Here is a 16,357-nt window from a genome sequence, read left to right as displayed (position 1 = left end):
CCTGTATTGAACTGGATTATATGTCAGTGTAGACTCATAAAATCCAGTCTAATGCAGTTAATCTGCATTCTGAAACTGCATTATGTGACAATGTAGATCCAGCCTCAGTTAACTTCAAATGTGCTGCAAGATCCTTTTACATACTGATCCAGACTGACATACGTAGTTATGTCTTTGAATTCTAGCTCCAGCAGAGTTGACATTAGTCAACTGATGCTAAAAAGAGTAGCATTTCAGGGAAAACATACACAAAGCCATAGCTGAGTCCATGGATAAGAACAATCAAACTTCTTTGTCCACAAAGCTTTGCATTCACATAGTTCCATTCTGGGCATCCTCTCAACTCTTGTCTTATAATGAAGTGAGCAACTATATTCTTTACTGAAAAGCAGTCTTGGGAGTCTGCAAATTGTATAGTCAACCCTCTGTATCTATGAATTCTACATCTATAGTCAACCATTCATGGTTTGAAAATATCCACACATAAAATCCCAAATGCAAACCTTGATTTTGCTATTTTATATTAGGGACACCATGTTTCCACAGCATTGTATGCAATAAGACTTGAGCATCCACAGATTTTGGTCCTGGAACCAAACCTCGGCAGATACCAAGAGCCAACTATATAGGAGGAATTGAGAGATTCTAAACCTTTCCCCACCAATTGATTGAAAAAATGTTTTTGAGAAAAGCTTTAAGCATTGCATTCTCACCATTACTTTGGACAAGCAATGTCCTGTGGAAGTTTTTCATGAATAACAAGCTTGCCATGATTTTCATAGGTGTCATATTTGCTGCTTTAAAATGTAGCATTCTAGACAGATGATTGAATCTGCTTTCTTTAACTCGTCTGTTCTAAATTCTGGAATTTCTGAAAGACTTGGCAGCCTTCCCTCATACATTCTTCTTCATTATGACATATTTGTGAGTACCACACATACATATACCAGCTGGAATCCCTCTATGCCTTCTTACTGCATAAATATGCTGTAGTTTCTTGGTTCCAGGAGGACGTTGATGTTACAAAATAAAATATCACAACTAATAAACAGTTACTGAGCTATTTTCGCTCATCTTGCTTGTTTGCTTGGTTTGTTGGTTTATTTGTGTATTTACTCATTCTTTAATAGTTCTTTTCCTCTTCATATCAAATTACTGTAATTTGTTGCTTCAGCAAAAGCATAGGCTGCCACCTAGAGTCATGTGATGGTAAGGTTGACAGTGATTCTCAAGTAGAGTCAACCTTCCACATTCATGGGTTAGGGGCAAAGGACCCCACTGAAAGTTTTTTAAAAAGTGATTTTAAAATGCTATTTAATCTGAGAGAACCCCTCTCTACACATTTGTAGATTTTCCAGTACAACTTTTGCTGGAATCTGATCATAGATTTGCACTGGAGAACTTACAAATGTCTAGAGAAACCTTCTCTCTAGGCATCTGTTGCTGGGGTAGAGGCAGCACTGTCCTTATGCATTGAATAGGAATCAGACCATGAAGAAGAAAGCCTCCTTTTCTTGCTAAAACAGTGTGTGGGTATTTCCTGTTGCTTTATTCTTCCCTATCCCTATTTGCCTTGCCCTGCAAGATGTTTTCCCACCCATTCTCCATGATATGATCAATCCCTTCCCTTGTTTCTTTTCCACAGTCCATCGTCAAACATCCCATCACATCCATCATCCTCTCTCCACTCACCTGCCTCCCCCGCATAAGTCCCAGAAGAGGCTTGCTTGCTCGGGCAGAAAAAAGAAGAAAAAGAGAAAGCCTAGGAAGACCTCTATACCACCTTCCAATGTCACGCCAACCATTCATGAGGAGGAGGAGGAAGAGGAGGAGGAAGAAGAGGAGGAAGGGGAGGAGGTTCTAGAGAAGGAGAGCTCTGCAGAGTCTGACCTTGAAGCCTCTTCCAAAGAAGAATCAGATCATGGAAAGCCAAAAGCACCACTGACAGAAGGAAGTGTGGAGGTGAGAGACTTTCTGCCCATCCTGCAAGAGAGAATCCATGAGCCTGGAGGTACATGTGCAAATCTTAGGTGTACCAAAAGAAAGTTGAATGATTTCCAGCATCTCAGGTGTGCATATATAAGAGAAAGAGAATTAGTAGTGGAGAGGGAAGGATCCTATATAGTCGCATAAGTATGAAACAATTAGATAATATGAAATAGTCATAAAATCTGGATGGATATTTTAGAGATTGAAAGTATTTGGTTGTTCTTTATTTTGGTCAGCTTTAACCAGGGCAACAGCAGTGGCATTCTCTAAGATTTCTGCATGCTATGGGTATTGACTTTCTTTGCTTCTTTACAGTTCATCATTGGGAGTGAGGAAGAAGCAGAAGAGGAGGAAGATGAGGAAGCCCATGGCAGCCCATGCACTTTGTCATTTCATGTTGCAGAAGAATGCAGTCACCTCTCTCCACTCCCATGTCTTTCAAATCTGCTACCTGAGAAGGGACCTCCCTTTCCCAGGAGGTAATACAGTTTTCTTCAAATGGGATGACCCTTGTACTCACCTTAAACAAAAAAGATCCTTTAGGAAATGCAACCATGCCTGAGGATTGTATTAATTTGAGAAGCAGCTGATAAAGGCTTAGTTCTAACACTTATTTAAACTCAGTTTTGGGATGTGTATGTAATTCAAAAGTGTGTACATTTCTTTTATCTCTTAATTTGTGCATTATAACCAATGTATTATAGTGTACACAGTGCTTGGAGACATACATTAAAATCTCTACTTTGTCTTGGACCTTACCAGTTACATTCTCAGCTCAATCTATCTGACAGTCTTGTTGTACAGATAAAATTAATAATTCTCAGGTATTATCTTCCAACATCTTTGAAAAAAAAACCAGAATGGAAATATTATTAATTAATTTATTTACAACATTTTTATCCCGCCTTTCTCACCCGAGGGGACTTATTATATTAATAATAAACACAACAGCCCTGCAATTACACCTAGAATTGTAAATTAGAACAGAAGACTTATTTTCCAAGCAAGCTCAAACAGTGAGTAGCTATGGTGTTTAAAAACTGAAAATTTAAAGAGACATCACAGCTATGAACTTCCAACCATTGAAATGCTCTATTAATGGGAAGGAGAAGGCTAGTTTATAGGATTTATTTTTTCATCTTGCTTCTGCTGTTTGTAAACATTCAATTGTATTGCTTTTAGGACAGTTCTAAGTAGGACCAGGCCTAGACAGTACTTGAAAGGGAAACTGCCAGGGAATATTAGGTAATGTAAGCCACGCTTGAGAAGAAGACAATGGCACAAGACCACTGAGTATCCCTTGCCTAAGAAAACCCAATGATATCTGTGACCATAAGTTAACAATCAACAATAATTCTATGATTCTATGTATTCAGGAAAGGTTGAGGTAACTATAGCCAATCTTAAATTCTTCCTTTCAAAATGGAATTTCAAGTCCTCCTGCTAGTGATAACTCTCTATTTCTACTCCTCCAACAACACTACATTCTCTACTTTTATCCACAGCTTCTCCGGATCCAGAGATAATGTATCTCGAGGATGGGACAAGCGCAAAGCTTGGAGTCAGGTTCCAAGTGGACAGCGGTCAAACTACGACTTGAAGGAGAGGGTGTGTATCGGTAGCATGACTACTGTGGAGTGTGCCACATACCAGCGAATCCCTACGGACGAGGCTGAGGCTCAAATGCTGGCTTCTGCTGACCTTGATGATATGAAAAGTAAGATGATGATGACGACGATGATGTTTATTTACATTTTGCTTTTTTCTCAGGATTTAGACCCAAGCAGCTTAAAACTGTAAAAATTGTACAATAAAATGGTAAAAGGATGGATATTAAAATAGAATTAAATATGTTATAATTATTAAAACAAGTCCTGACCAGCATTGAAATATGGGTCTCCAGGTTCAATTCTGAGTTAAGTAATATGTCCTAACTGTGAACCTGAGTCTTCAGGGAGAGTGTAATCCCATCTAACACAGACTGAATCCCTATTCCCTGATTTGCCTTGCAACTGACGAAGAGTACCTCTGTCTTGTCTGGATTAAATTTCAATTTGTTTGCCTCATCCAGTCCATTACTAATGGCGGCCATTGGTTTAGTGCCAGGAAAGGAGTTGTAGAATGTCATTTGCCTGTTGATGGTATCACATCCCAAAACTACAGATAATCTCTCCCAGTAGTTTTATGTAGATGTTTAATAGCATGAAGGACAAAGCACAGATCTGAGGGATCCCCACAGGCGAATGGACAGGGAGTCAAACAGAGGTCCCCCAGCACCACTTTCTGGGATCACCCCTCCAGGAAGGAACAGGGCTACTGTAAATTAGTGCTTCCAAGTCTCATCCCAGCAAGGTGACTCAAAAGGTCGATTCAGATTGAATCTCTGTATGATTGGTGACTACAAAAGGCAAAAACCATTAGAGGAGTTCACACATGTCATCTATCCCAATTTTGATAATATGGCACTAAACAGAGAACCTAGATTCTATTGCTGTGAGGATTCTCAAGGCCAACCTCATTTTCCTAATGGGAATAATAATCAGATAATCTGGATCAGACCCTGGGTTATATAGCCATGTAGATCCAGCCCCAGAGGCTCAATTTTGTTTTATTCTATGTATATCTTCTGCTGCTATTCATCCATAAGAACTAAGAAAAATTCAGTTTTGACATATTCAGGCAGGCTCTGTGTTCTCCCAGCTGTGATTCCAAGACTTTTCCTTGTCTGGCTGACTTTCCTAGTACCAATGTATTATCACCAATCCTTTATTTTCTGAGCAAACTGTGTACTTTGTCTTCTGGAGAGAGCAGGGACACTGGATCGAGATTCCCACTCGGAAGGCCTATTGTAATCACAATTACTAAAATGTTTCAAGGTATCTAGGAGTCATTTTATGTATATATATGCTTAAGTGTACATGTATAGGGTATACTCTCCTCCTACCCAGAATGCTGGTTCTCTCTACGTCATGGAAATGCCAGTTCTAAGCCCCAGGACACAGATAAGTCAATAGACCGCTTTCCAGGCTTCAGTAGGTGGAGACACTAAAATTGTGTGAGGGGGCACAGCAAGCTGTGTCACAAATCAAAGAAGCTTTTGCAACTGCACAGGTAGTGGACCTCCTACAGGAAGATTCCCTGCTGAAATGTGGTAGTGTGCAAAGATATGGAAACAGTCTCAGGGACTAAAAGCAAGCAGGCTCAATCTCTGCACTAGTTTTTTTTCCACGATGAGACATGCTGGTAATTTCTTTCAAATATATCAAACAAATTCTTGGATACTGGATGTAGAAGCTTCCGGCTACCCGAAGAGTGTCAAACAGAAGAAAGGGTCCTCCCCTCAGCCCTGCTTCCTACCAATGTTGTAAATGTCACCTGCCCCTTGATCTCCCATTCATATGGACATAGCAATGGCTGATCCAGATCGAGATGAAGCACTGAAAGAGATGGGAATAGGAGACAACTCCGAAGTAGGGATAGCTATCTGTGTCCGCAGTTCATTTGGCTATGATGACTTTGAGGAGTTTGCTTTCAATTTCGAGGACTATGATCTATGGGAGGCTATCCAGAACCATCTGGGTTATTCCCCTTTGGAGGCAACCTGTAAGTATCTCCTGGTGTGCTGGAGGCATACACATTCTCTTATACAACTTTCTTGCAGCTATGTTTAAATTGAAGTTTTTCCATTGTGTGACCATTTACAGGAGAAAAAAACTTGTTTACCTTTAATAGATGCACACAAGATCTTGTCACTGTGTTGCAACATCTTGCATTTCTCAGAATCATTCCTTCTGCAAATCTATTAAAGACACAGGAATTTTATCCTTCTTTATATCTTATTTGCTCAGAGATGTGCACAAGTAACCTTCTGTTTCTTTAACTTGTACCTTGACCTGTGCCATAAGCATTTGTCTTATTCTAGCATAGAAACTTCCTGCAAAAAATCTGTTAAGAATGAGAAACTATATTTTGGAGTGCAACCTCTATACACTCATATCATATATGCGCATGGGTATGAACACACAAAACCCTCTTCAGAATTTGAGAAAGTTGCCATGATATCTGGAGGATTTGGGGACCTAGTTACAAAAAATATTTAATTCACCTCTGCACACCATGTATCACAAAATGTGAAATCTCTCTATTCTGCTGAAGAGGTACTAGTGACAAAACATTGAGAGAGCAATGAAACATATACTATGAGCAATGTGCACTTAGAACTAGCGCTTGCAGAAGTAAGTGCTGAGTGATTGTGGGAATTTTTGTCTAAAAAATCACTTTTTTGAGCTCATCCAAAAGTCTGATGTGACGCAGGAAACACTGTTAGTTATGCACGAGGCTGTTAATTACCATTTTTGGACAAGGCCACTTGGAATTGTTAACAAGATTTGAATGTACTGAGTCAGGACAGCCTTGAATGCAGAAGCCGAGGGCAGATAATGCTTATTAGTCCACAGACTGTCTCCTCTTGGACATACAGTCTCCCATTTTGACCTCCATGGTGACAGAAATTATATAATCTTTACTGCCGACTACAGTCCTGCCTGATCTTGATACTGAAATCATATACCTTAAAGCTTCTATTATCTCTACTGGGGGGAAACATTGATAACATGTAATAATAATAATAATAATAATAATAATAATAATAATAATAACAAAACCAACTTTATTATCCCTCCACTATTTCTCAAAAAGGACTCGGGCGACTTACAGAACAGCACATAATAGTGCCAAAAAAACACACAAAAATACAGGTAAAATTTCATGAACATGTTAAACGATAATATTAATTAACATAAAACAACACATTGCAAAAATAAAGACACAATGTAGTCAGGGTCGTAGCCAGAAAAAAAATTATGGTTTTTTAAAAAAAAAAAATCGGGGGGGGGGGGGGGGTTGAACCCCTGGCACCCCCCATCCTCGCTACAAACCTGTCAATATCTGTTTGAGATAGTGCCTGGAGGGACTCTTAATGTTTTGCGTCTCATAGATTTAGCATGGGGATTTGGTTAACCAGTTAAAATTCATGAGTAAACCAGGTTTTTTTCTATAACCTGAAAAATTATGGGGGGGAGGGGGTTGAACCCCTAACCCCCCCCCCCCTCGCTACAGGCCTGAATGTAGTAATATAATGTTGTGAGCTGCTTTGGGTCCCATTTAGGGAGAAAAGCGGGATATAAATAAAGATTTATTATTTATTATTACCCCTGACAGATGGCCATCCAGCCTCTGTTTAAAAGCTTCCAAAGGAGGAGCCTCCATTACACACCGAGGCAGAGTGTTCCACTGCTGAACACTCTTAAAGTCAGGAAGTTCTTCCTAATGTTCAGGTGGCATCTCCTTTCCTCTAATTTGAAACCATTGTGCCGAGTTCTGGTCTCCAGGACAACAGAAAACAAGCTTGCTCTCTTCTCCTTTTGACATCCTTTCACATATTTATACTTGGCTATCATGTCTCCTTTTAGCCTTCTCTTCTGCAGACTAAACCTACACAGCTTTTTAAGACGCTCCTCATGGGGCATGGTCTCCAGACCTTTGATCATTTTAGTCACCCTCCTCTGGATACCTTCCAGCTTGTCTCATTTAAATTGTGGTGCCCAGAATTGGACACAGTATTCCAGGTGAGGTCTAACCAAAGCAGAATAGCGAGGCACCATGACTTACCTTGGTCTAGACACTATACCCCTTCTGATGTAGCCCGAAATGCCTTTTTTTAGTTGGTGCATGACACTGTTGGCTCATGTTCAACATATTGTTCACAAAGACTACAAGATTTTTTTCACACTGACTGTTGTCAAGCAAGGCGTCACCCATTCTGTATCTTTTGTATTTCATTTTTTTCTGCCTAAGTGTAGTATTTTCCATTTGTCCTTACTGAAATTCATTTTGTTAGTTTTGGCCCAGCCTGGAGTTTTCCATTAAAATACTGTAAAGTTTATGTTGGTTAAAATTGTTATTTGTTTTAAATATTGTATTGTTCTTTCTTTCTTTCCTTCTTTTTTGCATTATAAACAAGATATGTGTAGTGTGCATAGAAATGTGTTCATGTTTTTTCAGTTAGTTCTCCATCTGCCACTGGCCTGACACGCTTTTCAAATTTCCAAATGCAATGCAGCCCCTGTATCCAAAAGTTTGCCCATGCCTCATATATATGATACACACACACATTTCTTGGGGCTCCAAAAGAAACTTTTGCTTCAAAAAGAGCTGCGGCTGAAAAAGTTTGACGACCTTAATCTAAGTCATTAATAAAGATGTTGAACACTACTGGACCCAGGACCGAACCCTGCGGCACTCCACTAGTCACTTCTTTCCAGAATGAAATGGAACCATTGGTGAGCACTCTCTATTGAAAAAAGAAATAAGATTAGTCTGGCATAACTTGTTTTTGAGAAATCCATATTGATTTTTAGTGATCACAGCATTCCCTTCTAAGTGATTGCAGGTTGCTTCCTTAAAGATCTTTTCCAGACTCTTCCCTGGTATCGATGCCAGGCTGACTGGATGGTAATTGTTTCAGTCCTCCTTTTTCCCCATCTTGAAGATAGGAACAATATTGACCCTTCTCCAGTCTTCTGGGGCTTCTCCTGTTCTCCAAGAATTCTCAAAGATTATTGTCAGTGGTTCTGAAATAGCTTCTGCTAGTTCCTTCAATACTCTTGAATGTAGTTCATCTGGCCCTGGAGACTTGAATTCATTGAGAGTGGTCAGGTATTCTTGGATTACTTCTTTACCTATTTTAGGATGCATTTCTCCTATTACTTTGTCCACTCTGTATTGCTCAGGTTGAAAACTGATTTCATTTCCTGCTTTGTCCCAAATTAATCCTCTTTTACTGGAGGCCTCCGGCAAAAGTTCAGCAGGGCCTGCATTTTGGATCCTTAGTTTCCCCCTTCTTTTATATCACAAACTCCTTTAGTCATCACAAGTGTCAGGATCAAAATGGGAGCCCCAGCAGATTTAAAGTTCAAAACAAAATTGAGAGATTTGATTAAGGATCTCCCTCATCACATTGTCTTTGAATTTTGGAAACAAACCACTCAGACCTCTTTCTGCAGAATGGAGATCAGCTCTTTTAAGGAGATGTCAGGCAAATGTGTAGGGCACAGAAATATGAAGATAACATAGAGTCATTAGAATCAACTACTATTACTCAGTATAAATGCACAATTTACCACTTAAGGTGCATGCAGTACAAATTATACACTTTAAGTTTGTAAGCCATACACATGCATTACATACAGATTTCCATAGTTGACATTCCCATCTAAATAACTAAACTGTACAGCTTGCCTTTGAAAATGATTGGCATCATATAAAATGCACAGATAGCAGCCACAATAGCAACTCCAAATGGCTTGAGTGCCTAAGTATTGAACAGTTATTGGTTTTTGCCACTCATGTGCATCTGAAAGTGGGAGATGAGCAGCAGATCTCAAATCAGGAACAGCCAGTGGGGGAAAAATCCCTCTGGCACAATATAGATTTAATTTACATTTAATTTAGTGACCCAGTTTTCCAAGGAGTAAGGCTCTAGCGTATCAGCACTGGATCTAAAATAATCTTTCTGTGAGATGAATTCATTGAATAGTGGAGAGACTCCAAGCTTGGTTTCTAGGAATTTATTATTCCATTCCATATCCACAACAATTATTAAAATAGGTGGAAGATCGATGAAGGGCAGGCCATAGCTGGACCATGCTGATTACACCTAGACATAAGTCAGTCCAGAGCTTCTCTCTCTCTTTCTTATTGTCCTATTCTCCCATAATTCCACTAAAGTCTGGAAAAATAAAATGAAACAAAATCTCTTAAGAAATTGCCCTGAGTTTGAATTTACAGTAATGGAGTCATCTCTGCTATTCCCTGAATAGAAACCATGACTTCCATTATAGTAATTGAAATCCCCATATTTGCTGTACGATTTGCAGCTACTGCATAGAATTTTCTGTCTGTTAGTATTAAAGGCCCTTTCCTCTGGATTTGTAGAACATGCATTGAACATTGTTTACCTTGATGTGGAAAACAGAAGATTAATGCACACTAGATTATCCTCCTGGTGATTTATTTCCTCATATAAAGGTAGAGCAGCAAAAAGAGAATAAAGTTTATCCAGTAGGTCTTTTCTTTGGTTCAGCACTGATCTAGGAAATTTAGTTATCCTGTCACCATTGGAAATATATTCGAGTGGCAAAATGTAAGCACCTATTCATTTTGAAAATATCTGGCACTGTGAAGAGCTGGGATACTTTCCTTATCACCCTACAAGTTGAGCTGATTAGAGGAGTTACAAGGGCATGGCATTCAGAGGTGAGACTGTTTACAACAGAGAGCTACTGGGTGCATTTACATGGTAGAATTAATCCAGTTTGACATCACTTTAACTACCAAGGCCCAATGCTATGGATTCTTGGGAGTTGTACTTTGGTGAGGCACCAGCACTCTTTAGATGAGAAGGCTAAAGACTTCCTAAAGACAATGTATTCCATTGTTGAACAGTTCTTACCATCAAGAGGTTCTTCCTAATGTTTAGGTGGAATCTCTTTTCCTGTAGTTTGAATCCAGATCAAGAGAAATCATGTAAGTAGAAATTGTACATACTGTGCTTTTAAAAAACTTGCAACATCTAGATTATACTTCAGAGTTATACAAATTTTAAAGTGACAGCAGTTCCAGGAAATACTCTTATCATACCACCAGCTTGCTTAATTCATGGAATTTTACAAGGACTTTGATACATTGTCACTTCCACTCCTAAGTCTCCTTTGTTTTTCTACTGCTTTTTCCATCTTTTTTCTTACTGCAGAAAATCCATTAAGGAGAAAACAATTAACTGTATCGAGCCTTCTAACTGTTAGCATGAAATGCCCTCTATCTGGAAAGGTTTTGGAAAAGCTGGATTCTGTGTCTTTTATGAATTAAGCAAATTGCCATGCATGTGTTTTCCAGAATTTATTATTTTTTCAGATAGAAGGAACTCTGCAGTAGTCATGGGCCCGAAATTTGTCTCATTTGTTTCATCCATGTTTTTGTTTTGTGCTGTTCATTTGTTTGGCATAATACAGGAGACCCCTTGCCAAATGGAAAATGCAGTGAAAGAAAAGGGAAGTAGGAATGGTAACAATTTAGTGGCCTGATTTTTATCCCATTGGCTTCCCACACTCCCCTTCACCTCAGTTTTAGGGCTAGAGGATCTCACCATTTCACTGATCCTCAGACTCTCTCCAGCTTTCATTTGAGTTGTTAGGGTTGGTGGGGTAAACCCGTCTCTGAATCCGAATAGGCAAAGTGCAGTCTGTGGCTCATTGAGGCTGTTTTTGCAGCCCTTGCCTCTTCTTCAGGTTCCATTATCATTTTAAAAGGGTAACAAGGTCCCCCCTGTACTTCTCAATACACATGGAAAGAGACTCTCTTTAACTGTGTGTGTGTGTGTGGCCTCCAGGCCCCAAGCACCTGTGACTGCCAGGGCATACAGCTGAGTGCCGAGTGGAGTGCAGAGCATCTTTTAGACACTTGGCACTCAGCATTGGCCTGCATGTTTGCGGGCTCTTTGAGTGTGTATGTTGCCTGCAGTCCCAAAGAGCCCGTGACTGCCAGGACTTGCAGGAGAGCGCCGAGAGCCAAGTGCCTAAGAGGCGCTCGGTGCTCCAGTCAGCGCTCAGCCCACCAACTCTAACAACTCAAATGAATGCTGGAGAGAGCCTGAGGATCAGTGAAATGGTGAGCCCTCCAGCCCTAAAACTGAGGGGAAGGGGAGCATAGGAAGGCCTCCCATGTTGGCCAATGGGACAACATTTTCATTCATTCAGACGAAAGAACAAAACAGCTCATTCAGAAAGGCCTTGTTTCCAGAAGCAGCACTCAAAAACAAAAATGGGGCCATACAAATGAAACAAACAGAACCGGGTAGCGATTCTATACAAAAGCACAAGACTACTCTGCAGCAGGGCAGCCTAACAATATTTGAAATCCTGGTTGTTCCTTTTTCATCTCCTGAATTGTCATCATGCATTGTAATGTTCACATGCTTTGAAACCTAGCTTTGCAGCTGTAAAAATTGGGAACAAATGTTTTTTTCCATGAAAACTGCGTTACTTGGAGTATCATATCCCTCCTGATATTACAAGAAAACGAAACCTAACACTTATGTTTTCATGGTTCAGTGATGACATTCGGCCAGCCTAGCTACAGAAGATCAAATTGACTGTCCTCATGGTGCATTTTTGTTCATCATTTCACTTACCATTATACCTGACTGCCTTTCTTCCAGGCCATCGTTTTGAAGATAATCCAGGAGTGAGGAGACATCTGGTTAAAAAGCCATCCCGGGGCCAGACTACTAGAGCCAGCAAAAGGTCTCTGTCCTCACAGTCTATCAAGAAGAAGAAAAAGAAGAAGAAACTTGACAGAAAACCACATGAGGTACCATAATGGTCCTGTTTTCCCGAGATCCTACAATGCACAAGAAGGGTTGGTAGATTTGAGTGTGTGTTGGTCATGTAGAATGTGGATAAATTGCTTTCCACAAAGGCAGTAGCAACCATTACTGTGGGACTGTATGCCCCAAAATAGGTATGCAGAGTTCATGGCACTGAAGTACAGGGAAGGGATCATCTATAGATCCCTCATAGAAAGAGGTCAGCACTAAAAAATGCTACCTCTTTCCTGTGGCATTTTTCTGATGGTAAAGCATCTAACAATGCCATTTTTAAAGAGAAACTGAACAGAGAAAACAACAAATGAAAATGTGATGTACTTATAGTTGTAGTGTGAATTCCCTGTCTTAATTTTTTTCCTCCCTGTGTTAGGTATTTGTGGAGCTGAATGAATTGATGGTGGACAAGAATCAGGATATGCACTGGAAGGAGACAGCACGCTGGATCAAATTTGAAGAAAATGTGGAGGAAGACACAGCACGCTGGGGGAAGCCTCATGTAGCCTCACTCTCCTTTCGCAGCCTTTTGGAGCTCAGGAAAACGATTGCACATGGTGAGTAGCCAAAAGAAAATGTGTTCTTGGGTTTACATTGACAAAGTCCTAATCACAGTTCTATTTTAACTACCCAGAAAGACATAAGCTCACTGGCTGATGTAATCGGGTCGCAAATCTGTAATTGTAGCAGTAGTGAATGACTGAGGATGGTGCAATATTGCTGCCTTGCAGTGTTTTAATTTTTATATACTTTTTATCACGTTTTTATCATGTTTTAATTGTTTTGTTTTATAGTATATTTGTTGCTGGCCCTCATGGCAGAATGTAAGCCGCTCTGAGTCCCCTTGGGGAGAAGGGCGGGGTATAAATGCATGTAATAAATAAGGGACATTTTTCATGGTTCAAAATCTCCAAGGAGAAAAAAAAAAGACTGAGGCAAAGTTATGGCCAAGAGGACACCTTCTAAGTGCTAGGATCTTTTTCTACTATGCATAGTAACCTAATGTCCATATTCCGTAGTACTATACACATCTGACTCCCCCCCCCCCCAACAAGAAATTCAAACAAGATTCAGTACTTTATGGGAGACTTCAACAATTTATGAAAGCCCAGGCACCACAAATCCTTTAAAAGAGATAAATATATATAATAGGGAATTAATGACATTCCTAAGTATTCTAAGACCATCCTGTCACACAGAAATGACTAATACTTCCTTAAATTCCCTTTGCACAGAGGAGGAGGTGGCGGGCAACATTCTGCTTGACTTTTTAACTGAGAAATTTCTCCTGTGACCTTCAGTAATTTAAATTTACCTTAAGAAAGTAACATCAAGAAACTTGTAAATGGAATATTTAATGGAAAAGGACAAAGATCGGAAGTAAACCCTTCCCCAGTGTGTTTTCCCTCCACAAACTTTAGCCCACCAACACACCCTTCTCCCTATACCTCCCCCCCCCATCTAAACCTTACCCCCCCAACCCAATTGTTTCTATGTCTATTGTCTAATGCAGGGGTCCCCAAACTAAGGCCCGGGGGCCAGATGCGGCCCTCCAAGGTCATTTACCTGGCCCCCGCCCTCAGTTTTAGACTTAGGCTCACCCAAAGTCTGAAATGACTTGAAGGCACTCAACAATAACAACAATCCTACTTAACTTGACTATATCATTGGGCAGAAGCAGGCCCACACTTCCCATTGAAATCCTGATAGGTTTATGTTGGTTAAAATTGTTTTTATTTTTAAATATTATATTGTTCTTTCATTTACCAATACTGTGCTATAGTAATAATATAATATATTGTGTATACATATTATATTATTAATAATATTATTATAATGTCATACAATATAATAATATTAATAATAATATAATATATTAATTATACATTATATATTAAATTTAATATTACTAATAGTATTACCATATAGTGGTATAGTACAATATAGTAATATATAATGCTAATATTGTGCTATGCTAATAATATAATATATTGTATGTACATACAACTTGTAAGCTGCTCTGACTCCTTCGGGGTGAGAGAGGGTGGGATATAAATGTAGTAAATAAAAAATAAATAATTGTTGTTGGGGTTTTTTTGCACTACAAATAAGACATGTGCAGTGTGCATAGGAATTTGTTCATATTTTTTTTCAAATGATAATTCGGCCCTTCAAGAGTCTGAGGGACCATGAACTGGCCCTCCACTTTAAAAGTTTGAGGACCCCTGGTCTAACGTCTAGTTGTGTATATAAGAAAACTTTCAATATTTTTTGTTTAAAAGTAATTTAAATGTATTTGTCATCTTCTTTCCCAGGAGCTGTTCTTCTTGACTTGGAGCAAACTACACTACCTGGCATTGCTCACTTAGTGGTAGAGACCATGATAATCTCAGACCAGATCAAGGCTGAAGATAGAGCCAATGTACTGAGGGCCCTGCTGCTGAAGCACAGGTATGTGGTATTAAATGGATAGGCATTTGGGATTTGAGACACACGTGTACACAGCTGTTAATACAAAGGAGACAGAGACGTCCAGGGATGGTAGCTCATGGTTCACTGAGGTCATGGCATTGGAAAGGGTGTTATAGGTCATGTGCTGACTAATCCCAGATATCAGGTGTCCCAAAGACTAACAGCCACACCAATATACAGGAACACAACCAGGAATAATATTCACCAAAGTCACTATGCCAAGACCAAGGATAGGTCAGAGAGAGTAGTCCAAAGTTCAAATGAACAAGTCAAGGCTGGAGCAAACAGGTCAATGATAATCCAAAGCAGAGGTCAAGGTCCAAAAATTCTCAGCAAAATACAAACAGTGGGCACAGCACAAATGCAAGTTCCTCCCACAACTAGCCCATAGCTTTCATTGCTATGGGCTGGATCCTGATGGCACTTTGGCAGTTCCTCTCTGCTGCTCCCTTGCAGCTAAACAAGCACTTCTATGCATTTCCTTTAAGCAAACCTTAGCCTCTGTCGCCTCTGTTCTTTTGGTGACTCAGGTGAGCTGGGCATCTGCTCAGGAGCAGCTGATGGTGGTTGATTACAGAGAGAAGAAAACCCCTTACAGTGAGTTTGCCCCTGCTCTGCCTCTGTAGGCTGAAGTGTTGTTACATTTCCATCCTCCTTTGGTGTCTCTAGCTCTGGGGCTAAGTCTATATCCAGATTTGGGTCTGGAATTTCCTCCTGCTCATGGGTCTGAAAAGTCTCCAGAGGCAGCTCATCCCCTGACTCCTTGTTAAAGACTTGAGAAACAGGCTGACCCAGTACAAGTCATCACATCTAGCCCCCTACTCCATGCAGGATCTCCAGCTAGAGGGGTCCTGAGATGTTTTTGGTCTACAACTCCCAGAAATCCCAGCCAGTTTACCAGCTGTTTGGTTTTCTGGGAGTTGAAGGCCAAAAACATCTGGGGATCCCAGATTGATAATCACTGAGCTAGAGCATTCCCAGCAGGTAGCTGTCTAGCTTCTTTTAAACCTGCCTCTCTAGGCAATTGGTTCCACTGCCAAACTGTTCTTACTGTCAATATGTTCTTTCTAATTTCAATCAAAATCTATTATCTTGTAAATTAAAACCATTAGACTTAGTTCTACCCTCTGAAGCATCAGGGAACAAGTTACCCCTTCTCTTTATGGCAATTCTTCTAGTATTTAAAGAGTGCAGTAAAGAAGCCTTCTCTTTGCGAAGGTGAACATGCCCAACTCCTTCAACATCTTTTCATATGTTTTATTTTCCTTACTTCTGATAATCCACATTGCCCTTCTCTGTACCTGCTCCAATTTATCTATATCCTTTTAAAAATGAGGCACCCAGAATTTAGTGCATCACTCCAGATGAGGCATTACCAGAAAAAATATAGAAGGATTATTATATCCTTTAATTGGAAGCTATGGTCCTATTAATACTAACTAGGGTAGCCCTTGCCTT

General features: G+C 39.9%; 1 protein-coding gene across 2 annotated transcripts in view; it reads left to right on the top strand.

Annotated features, from left to right (window-relative positions):
* slc4a3 (solute carrier family 4 member 3) overlaps positions 1-16,357 on the top strand; it is a 55,553-nt gene that overhangs the window by 19,341 nt on the left and 19,855 nt on the right. For both annotated transcript variants that reach the window (XM_062967224.1, XM_062967225.1), the window contains exons 4-9: positions 1,646-1,962; positions 2,305-2,468; positions 3,495-3,706; positions 12,266-12,417; positions 12,804-12,984; positions 14,743-14,878. In XM_062967224.1, the coding sequence (XP_062823294.1) occupies positions 1,646-1,962; positions 2,305-2,468; positions 3,495-3,706; positions 12,266-12,417; positions 12,804-12,984; positions 14,743-14,878 (1,162 nt within the window). The remainder of the gene's footprint in view (positions 1-1,645; positions 1,963-2,304; positions 2,469-3,494; positions 3,707-12,265; positions 12,418-12,803; positions 12,985-14,742; positions 14,879-16,357) is intronic.

This window comes from Anolis carolinensis, chromosome 1 (genome assembly GCF_035594765.1).
Source record: "Anolis carolinensis isolate JA03-04 chromosome 1, rAnoCar3.1.pri, whole genome shotgun sequence".
NCBI classification, from domain to species: domain Eukaryota; kingdom Metazoa; phylum Chordata; class Lepidosauria; order Squamata; family Dactyloidae; genus Anolis; species Anolis carolinensis.
The sequence above is the reverse complement of the archived record's forward strand: the minus strand, read 5'-3'. Positions and strand labels throughout refer to the sequence as shown.